Source organism: Vicugna pacos, chromosome 22, assembly GCF_048564905.1.
Source record: "Vicugna pacos chromosome 22, VicPac4, whole genome shotgun sequence".
NCBI lineage: Eukaryota > Metazoa > Chordata > Mammalia > Artiodactyla > Camelidae > Vicugna > Vicugna pacos.
The window spans coordinates 13,958,828-13,976,508 of NC_133008.1; the positions used below are offsets into that span (position 1 = coordinate 13,958,828).

Consider the following 17,681-nt stretch of genomic DNA (forward strand, 5'->3'; position numbering starts at 1 on the left):
GTCATGGAAGAGGATTTGCTGGGTGCCGTGCTCTAATGCCCTTGGAACTGGAAGACCCTACCTTTTTCTCTCTGCCTGTCCTTCAAGACGTGCCTCCTCCACGTGGCCCCTCGCCCCTCGTTAGCAGGTTCTCACTTCCTGCTGCACTTTGGGTCTCTGCCCATCGCCAGTGTTCGAGCTTCTGCTTCTCTCATCATTCCACGTGTACAGATCTCACCGACCTGGTACATGAGTGCCCCAAGCCTTGCATGGCCTGTGCCTGCCAAGTCTCTCTCCATCCACCCTGCAGGGATTCCTCATCCTTCACTCTGCATATCAAAACAGATGCTGTTTCTGTGGTGTCCCGTCACAGTGCTTTGGCCGTGTTTCCTCTCTGCCCTTTCTCTGTCTTTTCATTCCCTGGCTCATTCCTTGTCTTTCAAGATGCTAATCAAATATTGCCTCCTCCAGGAAGCCATAAAGACTGCTCCCACGGCTTGCTGTATGTCCTTCTCTCTGAGCACACGTCACATGTGTGCCCGTGGTCCCCGGTAAACTTACCTCCCTTCCCCACTAGACTGACTGTAAGCTCTTTAAGGAAGGGATCTTGTTGGACTTTGTGTCCCAGAGCATGACATAGAAGAGGTACTTAGTAAACATTGAATTTTCAAGCAATTTACGAACTAAGTGACTTGAACTTTGCTGTTTCAGCAGGACTATACATTCTTTGAGGGCAGAGATCTGCTTTCCTTTTCCCCCCCTTCCCCATGCTGCTTGCCCCAGGTAGGCAGACAGTAGGTGCTTATTACATTTGCAACAAGATGAGCTTCTTAGGAAATGCATGAGGTGGCTGTGGTTAATGGTGAAAATTGATGCCAATTAAGGTAGCTTAGCAATTGTAGACTCTTTTAGGCCTATGCTGATTTTGAACACCAAATGCATCATGATTTTGACTCCTGAAGGCATACGGGGCTGTGTTGGAGCCCTTTGCCTTTGTTCATGATTGAAAAGAAAGATAAAATTCATGTTAGGTACCTTATCCTGTGCATTCTGTATCAGCTCTACATCTGGAGATGGTGTCGGATTCTTTTTAGGATGAAATTTGTGTGTGTGTGTGTGTGTGTGTAAAACAGAGAAAAAGAGAGATAGCAGTCCAGATGCCAGCACACCTGGAATCTATTTGTGAGGATCACTGGTTCAGTCCACAGCTTGGACCATTCATTTATTTCTCTCTAAGTGAACATCTGGGATTCAGTTTGGGACGCCAGCAAGTTTGGACGGGATCTCAAAACCGTGGCTGGGATAGGGGACTGCTCGCCTGAGGTGGGAGTGAGAGAGGGGAGCAGGGGCTCTCAAACTGTTCTGCAGAGTTTAGTTCAAATGCAATAGCCAGAGGGCTGAGAGCCCCTTCCCATGCTGGAAAAGCATTCAAAACAAGGAGTAACCAAAGGAGAGCCAATCAGATCAAAGCGGTAATGCAGTCTGAAAAGTGCCCCCTTTCTTCTTGCACCCTGTTCCTTTTCCACCCCATAGTGCTAAAAATATCCAGGTAGCTTCCTTTTCTAAGGAAAAAAACAAAGAAGAAGAAGGAAAAACAAACAAACAAAATCCCTCGGACCTGGACCAGAAAGGAAATGCTATGAGAAAGTATAATTCTAATTAGTTATAGATGAGAATTGGTCACAGATAATTATTCTACATTCCTTTGCTCATGCCTGGGAGGGCTTAAAAGATCTTTTTTTGTTGCTAGATATATGTATCTAGATACCTAGATAAACACGGAGACACTCACCATCATTAACAAATCTTGCAGAGTGCAAGTGTTTAGAACAGAAATGAAAGGGGAATTTGTCATTCACCAGCTAGGGATGTTTGAATCTTTTGCCATCGGTCCTCTTTTCTCCTTTCTTTCTTTTTTTTTCCTTCTTTTTTCTTTTACTTTGAACTTTCTCAAAACGAAAGGAAAGGTCAGTGGGTTCAAACAGGATCATCTTAAACAGCGCACTTCCAGAAACCTTGTGCAGAGTTGCACCTGCCCTTGGTGACATCCACCAGCTCGAGTATTTCTCCTCCGATTTGCATCTGTCATGTTCCTACCTGCGGGTTGGAGGGGTTGGAGACCCAGATGAAGGGCCTAGAATAATCCAGAAAGTCCTGTGGTGGGCTGTGCTCGTGCCGTCCTATTGAGAACCAGCTTTGCAGCATTGTGTGGGGGATTTTTAGTGGGATGGGGGAATCCTACAGCTGCCTAAAGTATTTGTCTCTTAATTCCTAGTAGAAATGACTCAACAGCCACTGCAGGCTGCTCAGGACGCGCGCAACGTCTTGATGGAGCGTGTTTTTACAGAACTATGCTAACTTCTAAGCAGTTCTCAATCCTCCTTTCCTGCTCAGCGCAGCTCTCTCACTTTCATTCCCAGGCAGCACAGACAAGAGAGAGTTAGCCTTCGGGAACCTTCTGCCTTTTTTTTTTTTTTTCCAGCATTCTTCTTTTACTGATACAGAAACCTCACTCTCATGCCCCCCCATGGTGTAGGGACCCTCACCCTCACTCTGGCTTCACTTGGTTCTGAAACTGCCCCTGCTTGTCGCTCACCCCACTGTGCAGTTCAGATGGCGCGGGCCTCCCGCTCCTCAGCTTTCAAGACCCTCTTTCAAGCACTGTGATAAAAGTGCTTAATTTGTGCTATGGTGACCGCAACCCTCCGGCTACCTGGCTGCAACGCCTCTGGCAGGTCCTCAGTGAGATCCTCTGGCTTTTTGTCTGTCTGTTTTGTTTTTGTTTTTGCTTTCATTTTTTTGGTTCTTTTTATTATCGTTGAAGGATAGTCAGCTTGCAATTTTGCATCAATTTCTGGTGTACAGCTACTCTGATTTTAATGACCAGAGGTGAGGTCGCCAGCACGGGGGTGTTGAGGCAGCACTGCATAGCAACTTACAGCCCTTTACGTCTCCCACAGAGTTTACCATCTTCTCCTCGTGTGTTCCTCGGTGATTCTGTGGGATAGGGGAAGCAGGTATGCACTCACTGATCCATTCAGCCAACCAACTAACCAACCAGACATTTATCGAGCACCTACTGGTTGCTAGAAACTATTCTAAACTCATGAGTTGCAGTGAAACAAAACAGACAAAAAGCCTGTTCTCGGGGCGCTTCATCCTAGAATGGATGTCCTCATAAATATTATTATCCCCAGTATTCACAGAAAGAAACCAAGAAAAAGAGAATTTCAACCCTAAGGTCGGATCACTCCTTTAGATCTGGATTTAGAATCCAGATACTGTGTCCAGCTCTCAGAGTAAGGCGAGCAGCATGGGGGTCACAGGAATCAGCTCGCCCAGCCCCCGGTTCTGTGGAGGGCAGTGGTCCACACAGTCACATGGCTCTTGGGGGCAGAGCTCGGGCCGTAGCCTGGCTTTCCTAAGTGCCAGCCCCCGGACCCTGCCCATGCGTTCTTGGACCCTGCAGTGGCCTGAAATTCACTGGACCTGTCACTGTCCCTCACCCACCTAGTGACCTCTGTTTTAGTCCACTCAGGCCGCTGTAACCCAGTACCACAGACCGGGTAGCTTAAAAGCAGCAGAGATGTCTTCCTCACGGTTCCGGAGGCCGGGGGTCCGAGATCGGGGCTGTGCTGTGGTTCTTCCGGGCGTCCTGCTGTGTCCTCACACGGCAGCAGGCACGAGGGGTCTCTGTGGAGCTGCTCCTATAAAAGCACTGATCCATTCCTGCCCTCATATTCTAATCAGGTCTCCGAGACCCCACCCCCTAACGCTGCCATCTCGGGGGTTAGGGTCTCAGCGCATCCGTCTGGGGGGAGGGACATACAAACATTCAGACCGCAGTGGCCTCCGTACTTCCTAACCCAGCAGAGATTTCACAGCCCATTTTCCTGAGTACTGTTAAGCGCACTCCCTCAGCTCCTTTGCCCAGCCCTCCCTCCCTCCCAGTGCCTGGGAAAAGCCGAGCCTTGGCTGAATTCAGTCTTCCCTGGTCTGCACCCTCCCACCCAGGAGACTTGGGTGCGGCCGGAGAATTAACACGTGCCACGCGGACGACTCTCACTCACCACTCAGGGTCACTGACCTCGCGGGGACTTGCTGCTGCCCGCCAGCCCTCCAGCCTGTCCTGGTCAGTTCACTCTCCTGCTCTTTCCTGGCTGCCTTCTTCTCACCTTCTCTCCTCAGTCATCAAACAGCCCCTTCTGCCTCCCGTGGTCTTTGCTGAGAAGACAGAAGTAGTTGGAAGAGGCCTTCCACGGACTTCCACACCCGGAACCACCATATGCGGTCCCCTAACCTAGGCCTTCTCTGCTCTTGCCACCGATGACCTGTCCTGGGCCCTGTCAGAGGCCGTTGCCATCACCTGTGCACTGGAATCTCCCCTGCTGCCCATTCAGGAGCCTCACTAAAAATATCCCCTCATCCCCTGCATCCTTAATTTACTGCTTTACAGATCTTTCCTACCAGCATTCGAGTTGCAGTTTCCCCCCATCTTAAAAAATAAAAGCAAAACCCTTCTTGACCCCCGTTCCCCTGCTAGCTATCAACCCGTTTCCTGCCGCCCTTTATAGCAAAATCCCTCAAAATTGTTGTTTTCCCCTCCCTCTCTTTCTTGAACCACTCCAGTTAATCGTCATGCCTGACTCTGTACCAAGCTGCTCTTTCCAGGTCATCATATTGCCAAGTTCAGTGTTGTCTTTCTCTACCTCTTGGCAGCATTTGACAAGCCAGTCCCTTCCTCTCCTCTTCCCTCCTTGGAGCCCTTTCTTCACTTGGCTTCCACAATTCCACCTTCTTGCTTCTCCTGCTACCACATAGCAAGGTTTCCTCCTCGCTCTGGTCTCTAGTGGATGGTGCGGCCCAGGACTCAGTCCTAAGTCTTCTTCATCTCCCATGGTGGCCGTGGTGCATATAGTTAAATCCCAACTACATCTCCCATTTGGTCTCATCCCTGAAGCCCAGATTTGCATATCCAGTTGTCTATCAGGTGTCTGCACGTGGATAGTTATTGGCGTGTCCAATTTAACGTGTCACCTCCGGTCCCTCACCAGAATTGCTCTACCCACAGTCTTTTCCCACGTCAGGTAACAGCGAGTCCAGACTTTCAGATGCACAGGCTGAAACCTTAGCATCACCCTTCATTCTCCTGTCTCAAGCTTCACCTCCAAGTCCATCGGCAAATCCTGTCTGCTCCACCTTCAAAATATTCCCATCTTAACACCTCTGCAGGGGCCACCCTGGTAGCAGGGTAAAGAGACTTCCCAGAGAAGGGAGGAGCTTGCACTGAAACCCTGAGGCAGGGGAAGATGCATGACTGGAGTACCTCAGAAGGGAGAAAGGCGTGATTCTTCAGTCTGGGGAGCCGCCTGCCCTTTTGGCCCCGTCATGAAATGGGGTTGAAGCAATCCCTGTGGGGATCTGAGCTTTGGCCGCTGCCAAGTGGTCTGGCTGTCTGGAATAGGTCTGTCCAGCTCTGAGGGATGTGCAAGACTCTGTTCATTTCATGCGCATTACATCTGCAGTCTATGTTGTGTGTGTGTGTCGGTGTATATGCGTTCACATGCACGCATAAGTATGTGTTTTCTCCCACTCTGGACATCTTTTCCTGGATCCTGAGCCTTCAGTGTACCAAGGTAGTTCCATGTCCTGTCTGCTGGGGGATCCCCAGAACCACCTGCTCATGACTTTAGTCCTAGATGAAGCAGCCTTGGGGTTCCCTGCATTGTTCTAGACAAAAATGACCTAGGCCTTTTGGGTGAGTCACCCTAGAACAAGATGACCTCAGAGCGCTTGGCTCCTTCTCTGCAGAGCCAGGACTCTTGCCCTTTATCCCCCCCCCCCCCCCGCAACACTTTGCTCCTCCTGAAATCAGGGTCTTCTAGAGACGGGTATTTGGGCACACGGCAGCAGCTGGGACAGGGTCAGAGGCAAGGCAGGCTCAGGCCACTGATGTGCTCTGCTTTATCCCTAATAGCCGTGTAATTAGAGGAAAATTGGTCCAATGTGAGGTGCGGGAAAGTTCAAAAGGGGTTGTTTTAGGGTCTTTGTGCTTGTTTTCTTTTCATGCTGGAGCCTTGCGTTGGATCCTAGCGAGGTGAGATCCTGGGCAGGCCCCAGAGCTCTCTAGAACTGGACAGATATCTCAGAACAAAGTCACGCGTGAGGGCAGGCAGGGGCTGAGAATGCCCTCGGGGAAGTTCTGAATGGACAGACCGTTTAGGTCTGAGAGGGGAACAAGGATAAATGCTCTTAAGAGATGGCTGCGGATTCCCCTCCTGGCTTGGGGGCAGTGATTTCCTGGGACCCTCAGAGCCTACTGAACCTAGAGGGCAGCAGGACATTAAATAGGCCTTGGGCAGTAAGGCCAAGGAAGCACAGGGTCAGTTTCCTAGTCTGCTCTGGCTCAGTGTCTCTAGCTATAAAATGAGCAGATACTTGGCTTCTAGGATTGTTGGGTGGCCTTCTGGTCATCCAAGCACCCAAAAGTTAAGGAAGCAGAGTGGTGAAGGGGTTCAGAGCATGGATTTTTGGTGACAGAAAGAGATCTGTCCAAACCTTATTTATCAGCTGTGTGACTTTAGACAAGTCCCATAACCTCTCTGTGCCTTAGTTTCTTTGTGTAAAGTAATGACAGTAGCAATGTCACTTTAAGGCTGAAATGAGATAACGCATATAAAGCACCTCCCGCAGCACTTAGCATGCTGTAAGTGCCTTGTGTTGATAGAAAAAAAAAAAAAAAGGAAGGAAGGAAGAAACAACAAGAACGAAGAGGTCATTGTTGCTTTGATGCTAAGGCAAGTTGGTTATTATGATAGTGCTCACCAAATATCCAGGCATCCCTGTGGGTTTCCCAGCTTGTTTTGCAGTTAGGTTCGGCCGTGTGACTAGTTCTGGCCAACAGACTGAGAGCTGAAGTGATAGGAGTCACTACTAGGTCAAGGAAGTTAAGAGGTGATACGGCTCCTCCCCAGAACCCTGACCTGGGAGGCCACATGGTTCTCTTTAGCATCTTGTAAGACAGAGCAAGCCCCTTGTGTGAGTATGGAATCTGTGCCCACTGGGTTAACCCAATGAGATTTTAGAGTTTGTTTGTTACTGCTAATAGCCTTGCTGACCAATACAATCATCTATGAAGGAGAGATAAATCTCCCCTCCTTCTGACCTCTTGGGGCATCTGGGGATGATGATAATGATAATAGCAGTAGCTGTAACAGCTACCATTTATTGAGCACTTGAGAAACACTGCAGAGCCCATCACAGATGTGAAACCATTCAGCCCTCTCAGGTATCTCTCACGAGGTTTATGTTTTGCTATTACATAATGATTGTGTTCCTGAAATAAACTTTTAAGTTATTTTTGAAAAAGGCTCTCTTAAACAACTTCAGTGAGGAAAAAACTGCTTAGGGCAAGCTTTCCAGACTATGACAACAAAGTTATTTCTCCGACAGAAATGTCAAAAGTAAAGGTTTTTAATTGCTATTAGGACGTTTTTGAAGTTACAAACTAAAAATAACAGATTTTCAAAACTGACATTAGCCAACCTAAATGTCACTGAGCAAATGCTGAATTCCATGGAAGACAAGATTCAGGTCAACTTGCTTCCAGACCATCAAAATAAATTGTGGCTTGGTCCAGAAGTGCTATTAAAAGGAGGTCCTATTAGATCTCAATAAAGCTGCTACCCAAAAAATGTAAAACTAAAAATACATTTAAAAAAAAAAAAGGGAGATCCAAATAGTAAAGAATAGCCAGTCACCCAACTAAAGTGGCCCCGGGGCGTTGGATCTGTAAGCCGCTAGATCTTCCCCCCACGCATGCAGGGGCCGTTTCTGATCATAACAGTGGTATAAAGCAGCAATTGGCACAAATCAGGTTCCTTGCTGAACTGGTCATGTTGCATCCAATTTACATGGTGAAAATGTGCATAGCAGGAAAAAAAGCCCTGAATTTGATTTGTTTGGCAGATTAGGGAACCAAGAGAATACGAAGCCATCAGTGGCTACAGTGAGCAACTGAGGAAACTGCTCCTGTTCAGGGTTCTCTGCTCTGCTCAGGGGTCCCCTGATGTATCGTGACATCCATACATCCTCGTGGATGGAGGTGCCACCTCTGAGCTGGGATTCCAGGCCTCTGGGTTTGGTTCTGCCCTTCTCCTGGGGCCTGCCAGGAAGTGTCCGGCCTGGAGCTTCCGCTCTGAATAGCAAAGCCACTTTGGCCCTTGGTGATGCTTCTGAAAATACCAATAGACCTGGAAGGCATCCAGGCTGCCTAGGAAAGTGCCTGGAGAAGGGGACCCAACTGATTTCATTACTAAAGCAAACAGTCCTGGTGACCTTTGGGAATGAGCACACTTTGACTTCCTCCCTCCCTCAGGCCTTGGCTGCAGCAGCTGAACATTCCATACCTCCCTGAGAAAGAGGAGGCCCTTGCTGTGAGGGTGCTGGGGCCTGCTGCTGCCTGAGGTGCCTCCTTCCCGCCTCCTCTCACTGGTCCTGCGCTGACTGAGGGGAAGCAGCAGCCCTTGCTGGACAGTAGGTCAATAGTGAGGCAGGTGAGTCTGGGAGCCGCGTCTCTTGAAGATTCTGGAGGATGATGCAGACAGACTCAAGCAAGTGGGCCCCCCGGGCATCCTGTTCACCCAGCCCAGGAAGCCCATTGATTTTTCAGGCTCCCCAAATTGGCCGTTCCCACCTTGCAAATTGCTTATGAAATTCAACAGGCCATTTACTGAAGGCCCTCTCGCATGCCTGTGTCTGCTTGGGTCACCGAGCAGATATTAGACATACTTCCCGCTCTCAAGGACCTTCAGGAGTTAATGGAAAGTTGAGACCCACACATTAGGTAATACATCGTGACAGTCTCAGATGAAGGGCTGAACTTAAATACCAGGTATCAGTATCCAGGAGAGGTAAGAGCACAGGTTTGGCATCAGGTGTCTGGGTTCAAATCCCATCGCCATGATTTTGGTCAAGTTTGACTTTGGGCAACTCTGTTTCCTTATTATAGGGTGACCAGGAGTACTAGCCTCAAAGCATTTCCATGGGGAATTAAATGAGATGGCACGTGGGACGTGCCTTGTGCGGTGCAGACTCGTGGTCTTCGTGTTATTACCAGCTACGGCTACTAGTTGTCAAAATGTATTTGAGGGACCCCAGAAGTACAGAAGTCCTGAATCTAAGCACACCCGCTACCGCACGGTGGGCCTCCCTGCTCTATTTCTTTCAGCAATGGTTAGTCATTCTGACTGATCAGTTACCCAAGCGGGAGCCCCCGGGGCCACTTTTAACACCTCCACTCCTGCAACTCTCTCAACTCTCATGTGCGTTCAGTCACAAAACCCTGCTGACTGCCCCTCACATTTATCTCCAACTCTCCAGTGTGACTCTTACCCTCAGCCAGGTCCTCACACAGCCACACTGATTAAACAGCTCGCCTTGCTTCTGATTTCCCCTTCTTCCAAACCAGGCGTACGGCTACTCAAGAGAACTTTTAGACATCCAAAACAGACCATCATTCCCTTGCTCAGACCCTTTCTGTGGCTCCTTAGGACTCTCAGTACACAGCCAAGCCCAAATCCTTTCTCGTGACCCTCAGGGGCCCTCATGGTATGACCTCTGCCTGGCTCTGCAGCTCTGTTGCTTGTGTTCCCCAAGTACCTCTGTGTTCCAGACACTCTGGGTCTCCTGGTCCTCCGCGACCATGCGCATACTGCTCTCAGAGTCTAGAACCCTTTGTCCCTGTCTCCTGAAGAGTCTCAATTATGCTTTAAAGATAAACGCCAAGCTGCTTTCCTTGGAAAGCCTTCCTTTCCCAGGTCTGGGTGAGCTGCCCCTCCTCTGTGCTCCTACAGTGTCTTTGCTTGCAAGAGTATGCTGCAAATTTTTGTTTCCATGTCTGTCTCCTTCACCAGCATCTGACATCCTTCTTCATCTGCATCTTACTCATGCAGATAGAGGGAGGCACTGTTTTCGTAATGAAAACTGACTGGTAAGATGGATGGATGGATAGCGGATACATGGACAAGATGGGTAGACGGGTGGATAAGTGAATGGTTGAGTAGAATAGTGGGTGGATGGATGGGTGGACAGACAGACCATAGACAGACAGGGTAAAGGGTTGGTTGTGTGAATGGATAAACTAATGGTGGCATGGTTGAATGAATAGACAAATGAATGACTTCAATAAAATGGCAAAAGCCTCTAATGAGATCTTACACCCTGGTACCCTAAGGAAGACCGTCAGGGTACCACAAACACAAGGCTCTGTTTCTTGGAACTTCACAGTTCAAGCTGAAAAGCAGGATGACCTTGCAAGTAGCAGCCAGAGGGGTTTTAACCTTGACTTTCCCCATTGTTCCAGGAGGAAAGCTGAGGAGTGTTGACCTTAGAGGGAGAGGGGACACCCAGATGGACTTGACATCACTGACCTGGCCCATAGCCTGTTTGCCGACCTCCTCAGGTCTGACCTCATACCAGCCCCGTTCAGTCCTTTTCTCCATCCAGGCATCACGAATTTATTTCTAGCTTGATCTAGGGCAGATTTGCACGTCTGGGCCCAGGGTGACAGAGCAGCAGATGGCATGAGTGATGGAGGACACCATGGCCACCAGCCTCCTCCGTCTGCAGCCCAGCGCTTACCTGCTCCTCTCTCAGAAGACGGCACATTTCACGCTTCATTTTCCTGTTCAGGAGCTGCTCTTCGAGCCGCCACACGAGAAGTGCACCTTGTGCAGCTTGGAGCCTTCGTCAGCTCTTCGAGGAAGACCTTTCAGGCCCACTTGGTTCACTAAATAAACATGAATAAATCCTGGAATAGAGTGAACCAGAAATGAAATGTCGTATCGAGCTCCCCTTGATGCGGGGGACCAGTATGCAGCCCACCCAGGCCAAAGCAGAGAGACCCCGATGCTCTGGGGAGAAGAGCCCAGCCCAGCCACCCTGCAGTCCTCGTTCAGGGTTTATGAAGCAGCAGGCAGAGCACAGTTGACTAAATTTGGTTGTGTTTTTATTTTTGTCCAGCCACAAATACCGGCAAAGAACTGCAAACGATTCCTTCCCTTCCTGGAGCCTCGGAGCCAAGCTGGTTTTATTTTTAGCTTCAGCTCTGGTTTTGAGCTTTTAGCACGCTCAGTACGCTAGGCACTGCAGGCAGCGGCGGGCCTCAGTGCGGGGTTTTTGCCTAGACTGGGGCGTTGGTTGTCTGAGTGTGACTCTCACCGGGCTTTGTGCAGCTATGACGGGAGAGGGTGGTTCCAGACAGACCCTCATAGAGACCTGCTACTGGCCTTGGGGACTTCCAAGAGCGCCCTCTTCAGGGAGGGAAGTGCACTCATGGTGAAAGGTGGTCTGGGCTGGGGGTGGTGGAGGTGGCAGATCTGGATGAAAGGGAGCAGAGACGAAAAGAAGTAAAGGAAGGGGAGAACAGAAGGGAAGGAAGCTGTCACTGTTGAAAGGCTTTGAGCAACCCAGGGGATCAGAACCAGGGCTCTGGCGGCAGGCGTCCTGGTCTGCATCCTGCCTTTACCACTTCCTAACAGGGTGGCCTCGCAGAACATACTCAGCCTCTCCAGGCATCCGTGTCCTTGTCTGTGAGATGCAGGTAATAGTGAAGGCCGTCTTCAAGCTGCCCTGCCTGAGATTCCACCCCTCTAACACGTAGCGTAGCGTCTGACATGCACTTCTGACTCAGTTTGGTTATGATTGCCATGTTTTCATTACATTGCTAAACATTTATGCACATGCTGTGTCGTTAAGACTTACTATAACTCACCAAGTAGGGTCATTTGGCAGGTGGGAAACTGAGGCTCAGCGAGCTAGGTAACTTCCCCTAGGTCCCACAGCAAGAGCATAATAGAGCCAGACCTGAACCCAACCGGCCAACCTCACAGTCACAGCAGCGTGCCCTCTCCGGGACCAGTGCTTCCATGTGTTCGAGAGGGACTTAACACTGACTATCCAGAAGCTGCTCTGAACAAGGAGCTAGATCCCCAGCCCTGCCCTCCTCTCCCCCGGGATCCCCGCTTTCGTCCCACTTCCATGACAGGAACACAGGAAGAGCAGATACTGGGACACACGAAGAGCAGATCAAAAGAGCCCCGGTCAAATTCACAGAGACAGAAATTAGAATGATGGCTGCCGGGGACGAGGGGGCGAGGGCAGTGGGGTGGTGGTGGTCAGTGGGTGTAGCGTTTCAGTTTTGCAAGCTGCAAAATCTCAGGAGATCTGTTGCTCAACAATGTGCATATACTTAACGCTGCAGAACTTTAGACTTAAAAATGTCTAAGATGGTCAATTTTATGGTATGGCTTTTTCTTTAAACCACAATTAAACAAAAATTAAAAAAAAAAATTCCAGAGCTGGAGTCAGGTTGCTGTTTTGGTAGGGCAGGGAATTTGAGTTTCTCTTGTCCAACTTCCCAGCCTTTCTTGGCTTCCTTCCAGTCAGGAGTCTCACCGACAGCATCTCTGGTCCACTCCTGCCCACACGCCGGGTGAACCCCTTTAGGGCTGAGCCGCGCACTTCTGACAGGAGCCTCATTCCTCGAGGTCCTAAATGCTTCTCTCTCACACACTTTGCCTTTTTAAACTTCTCTCTAGTCCCCTGTCCTTCTCACGTATTTGTCCGTCGACCTGGAATGAAAAGGGGAAAAGGGCATAAACGCCGTCCGGGGAATCATGTCTGCTTGGTGCGGTGGGGGCAGTGCAGGCTTTGGGGCCAGAAGCCGGGAAGCAGCTTGCCTTTTCTTCCCTGCGGCTGGCTTGGCTCTAAGATGGGCTAATACAGTTATCTCACGTAGCCCAGCATGTGGAGTTCACTCCAAGCGGAGAAGTTCAGCCAGGCTGTCAGTGATGCTGTTGCACCAGGAGATTCTGAGGATTCTGGGGACAGGAGATTTGTGGACACTGGTTTGGGCTTCGCCGATTAGGCTGCATAGAGATGCTTGGACAGAGAGGCCTGGGATCAAGCATGGAGCAGGTGCGCCCTCTTGGCTGCACACTCCCAAGGAGAACCGTCTTCATGGAGACCACAGCAATGGCTCACTGTCCCTCAGAAACGCAGGTGGCCTTCTTTTCTGTGGGCATCAGCATCAGCCACTCTCAGGAGAGAGTCTGGCTCTGTTGCCACCATCCCCCGTGGGGCATCCCTACTGGGCTGGGTCTTCCCCCCAGCCACCCTGCACACCTAGACCGAGAGCCGACGTCCCCATTGTGCACGGCGGGGACAGCGCCCAGGGTCAATAACTTTTAGGGACCCATGAAAATGTTTTAATTTCTTTTAAAAGTAGAAGAAGAGAAATGTGTTCAGGTCAAAGGAAACATTATGTAACATTAATATATTTGTCTTTATAATAACATAGTTATAATATATAATACTTAATTTCTTTTTAAATAGGGGAATGTGCCTGGAAAGGCAAAAGTGCCGAGGGCCCACGGAAGTCGTAAAGCAGCCCAGCTCTGGTGCGAAGAGCCCGGCTGCCAGGGATTCCGTTTGACCCTCCAACCCCTGGTGATCTGCCCCACCCTCTTCTCTGTCCCTGTCTCCACTGCTGTCTGTTCCACCCCCCCACCCCTCGCCATTTAGGATCTGGAATATTCTCTCGTATTTTATTTTTATTTAGGATTCCGTTTCACATGCCGGATCCATCACTTGGCAGTAGCTAACTAGAGCAAGCACGTTCTGATCAGTTAGTGATGTCTCTCTGAGGCTTGTGACGGGGGAGTGGCCAAAAACACGCCGTATTCTTGCTTATGACCGACCTGTGCCTTTTATCCCCAACTTGCCTGCAAGCTCCATGAGGTGGAATATGCCTCACACTTGCTGAGCATACCCCGTGGAAAGACCTGGAAGCTCTTCATACCTGTTGACTGATGGATGGGTCCAATTTCGTGTCCCCTTGACATCCTTTCATTCTTGTTTTCCTCTTCAGGCGCCTGAACAAGAATAAACTCCAAGTCCTCCCCGAAATGCTTTTCCAGAGCACCCCGAAGCTCACCAGACTGTGAGTAGCATGGCTTTGTGTTCTCTACCTGGTGTCTTGCCTGGATTTGCTGACGCGGAGAATGTGGCTGCCTCAGTGTGGGGAGCCCCGAGCCACGCGCGGCTCAGTAGCGCGTCGGCACACACGGACCCTTGGAGCCGGGCTGCAGAATGCTGGCCCCGCCTTTCGTGGTCCCTTCCTTCAGGGATCAGCTGCGTGAGTGGCCGACGTGGGCTATGGTCTTGTGGTAGCGTCTGCCTCCTTTGCAAGGAAGGAGGAAACTTTTCCTTGTAACTTGAGTCTGAATTTATCTCAGGGAAATGCCCTGAGGGTGTGCTTGGATTCACACAAGCCAGCCGGTGGTCTCGAGGGCGCTGGTTTGGATTAAATGTTTCAACCTCACGTGGCCTTGCTGGTTGGAAGGATTCCTTTGTCTGCTTCTCCTGCTGCTGGCCTTGGAGTGCTGGGTCTGGAGGTCTGTGACTTACTGGGAAAAAGAAAGAAACACCATGAGTTTTGCTTTATCTTTGGAATGGTCCAGGATATAATGAGAAGGATGGGAGGGGACTTGGAGATGCCTCTGTGTATTTATTCAGCATGAGAGTTTGGAAGGTCCGGAGTTGGAGGTGCACGTCAGGATGGAGGTGGCGGTTCATGTCTTGTGGGTTTTAGGCAATTGCTAATTATTGACGGTGAACAGCTCCATGATTTTGAACCAGAAAGTCCTGCTGGCAGTGACTAGTGTACATTACGGGGTGAAGGGGTTGCCCAGGGCTTGACTTTCTGGATGGAGTGAAAAGTGTCTGACTGCGGCGAGGGTTATAGCCTGGCTGGGAGGCTCTCACATTACCGGGGAGGCTCCAGAGTGGTGGCCACCATTCTCGTTTCCAGTGGCTGTGTTTGATACCTACTTATGCAGTCCACCGATGCATGTAGGCTCTGGGATCGACTGGGAAATACGAAACACACAGTAATGTGCGCACTTAAGAAATTAGGAATCTGTATCTCTGTGTGTACACACGCACACAGGCTACACACATGAATGTACTTTCAAGAGCACTGTGTTGGAACAGAAACAGGCCAGGGCTGGCTGGTGTTTCAGTGGTGCAGTGGCCCTGTGTGCCTTCTCTAGGACACACCTGGCTTTGTCAAGGTCTCCTCTTGCTGGTGCCCCGTTTCCCTCGCTCAGCCCACCTGTCTGGCTTGGCTAATCGTGGGAAATGGTGTGCCTCCGTTTTCCGTCTTCCACTCTGAATCCACCGTGACGGGCGTGAGGGTGTGGGAAGTGCGATGAGTGTCCAGCAGAGCTGAGGAGCAATACCAAACGGGCACACAGGGAAACCACTCTGGTTTTTAACTTCCTCTTCCCTGTACAGTTCCTTCCGTAATTGCTCACCTGACAGCCATCTCCCCACCCAGCACTACCATGTGCCTTTTCAGTCTGCTTTTAACGAAATAATCAGGCTATATGCTGTTTGTCTTGAATCTGAGCATCACCTTTGAGCCTGTGGAGCTGGGGCTGCTGGCCGACTTTGAGTGGGAGGGGTCGGTGTCCCAGTTGCCGCAGGACATCAGAGGGGCTGGTTCTTGCTCACAGAAGGCGTGGCCATGCAGCTGCTCTCCATGGCCTTCAGGTGATGCCCATTTTGTGCGAGGCTGGTCTTGATTCAGGCAGAGGACAAATTTCAGGGAGTGATAACAGGTCTCTGAGATGCTGGAGGCCAGGCCCAGGCAGGTGGCACAAGGGTGTGGGAAAGTCCAGTGTAACTGCCAGTGTCTAACTGAGAGAGGTCGGGAGAGTCACTTCCGTCCTGTGCCTAGACATCCTTATCAGTAAATGGGAGTTGCCCCTCTTCCCTTCTCCCCCCACACCCCGGAGCTGTAAGCATCCTATGAGATTATGGCGTGCGTGTATTTTCTAGGGTTTAAAGTGCTGTGTGAGAGTTATCGCCGAGATTCTTACCGTTACTCCTACATTTCCCATCTTCACAGCCTCAGTTTCTAATCTCCTTTCTCTGGGAGGCATGAAGGAACCAGGAGCTGCCATGAACACTCCTATTATGTGGAGCTTTTGCTTCGAGCCGGAAAGCTGCAGCTGGGAAGGCGGAGATGACCTTTGACTCATTTTGGTACCTGTCTGTCTCCAGGTCCCCAGCCAGGCACAGTGTGACACACATAGACACTCAAGAGTTAGGTGAGTGAATAAATGAATGATGCAGGCCTAAGGATATAAACAGTGCTCGCGGGGAGTTTTGATTCCTTCGTGCACCATTCATTCATTCACTCACTCATTCATTCATTCGTTTAATAAGCTTTTCCCGGGTGCTTGTTCCTGGTGTTGAGCTGCAGACATGCAGACATGAAGGATGCCCAGTTCTCCGTGTGCCCCGTCGTGACACATTCTGAATGGCTGCCAAAAAGCTGAGAGCTAAATATAAATTTGTTTTTTAATTGAAGCAACTATAGGAACCCAGGTTTGGGCTGTAATCAGCAATCCCTTTTTCTCTCTGGGCTTGATCTTTGATTTTTCTTAATGACCCTGTTGTGTCTTTGTCTTATTTTGTCAGCCATTCCAGGGCCTTTCTGGAAATAAGCAGGGTGCAAATTAGAAATCAATAAATGTGCAATCATGAGTGTGTATACATATGCCACCGGCTCTGTTTTGAAAGAGCGCTGCCTCTCGGTTGACACAGCGAGCCATTTTCCGGGAAATGCTGGGTGGGGATGCCGGGCGGCCGTCTCCTCCGTGGTCTGCCGTGTGGGATAAGCTGCAAATCTGGACACCCTTTATCTTATTGAATCTACAGACAAAACCTGCATAATACCCAGTGTTACCCCAAAAATACCTTTTGGAGAGGCTTTGGTTGTATAATAAGACATGTCTCAAGTAGTGATGGGAAAGGGAAATAATATTTATTGAGAACCTGTGCTATTATAATGCTACTACTAACAGTTAGTGATGGAAACGTGACTAAAACTAGTTTAACCCAAAGGGGAAATGTGTTAGTTCATATGCCCGAGAAGGCCAGCGGGGGTTACAGATGGCTTTAGGAGTAGCTGAGTCCAGGGGCGTGGCGGTGTCACTGGGACTTTATCTTACTCCCTCCAGCCCTCAGAAGAGTGCACGGGATGGTGGGCAAAAGCAGACTCAGAGGGAACTTAAGCCTAGCAACCTGGGTGGAGAGGGTGTCCTTGACAACAGCCCTGCAGAAGAGAATGAGGGTAAATTGCTCGGCTCCGTCACACGTCCAACTCTGAGCGGATGGTTGCTGCTGGTGAGATGGTGCCTTCCCATTGATCGGGTTTGGGTCGCATGTTCATCACAGTTGTGCGGGGGTGTGGGTGTGCGGGGCTTGGGGATGGGTTTCCCAAAGGAAAGAATAATTCTGTTATCAGAAGACGGAGGGAAGAGACGCCAAACTGAAAGCACAGCAGACATCCGCAAGTTTATTGAGCATCTAGCCTGTGCAGTTCCCCATGCTTTCACTGGGTGGTGTGGAGCCTCACAGTAACACCTCGCGATGGTAACAATAGTGAACAGATTGCATGCCAGGTGCTCTTCCGAGCATTTTACGTATCGCTTGCTTGATACCCCTAACAATGCTGTGGGGGAGGTGCTGTGATTGTTCCTGTTCTGTAGACGTGAAACTGAGGCTCAGAGAGGTCAGAGATCTTGCCCAGCATCCTGCAATGACGCAGTGACAGAACTAGAGTCAAATGT

The 17,681-nt window shown here is 50.0% G+C and overlaps 1 protein-coding gene across 1 annotated transcript in view; it reads left to right on the forward strand.

Moving 5' to 3' along the window:
- SLIT3 (slit guidance ligand 3) overlaps window positions 1-17,681 on the forward strand; it is a 572,835-nt gene that overhangs the window by 81,380 nt on the left and 473,774 nt on the right. Inside the window, exon 4 of the mRNA XM_031689760.2 lies at window positions 13,910-13,981. Within this exon, the coding sequence (XP_031545620.2) occupies window positions 13,910-13,981 (72 nt within the window). The remainder of the gene's footprint in view (window positions 1-13,909; window positions 13,982-17,681) is intronic.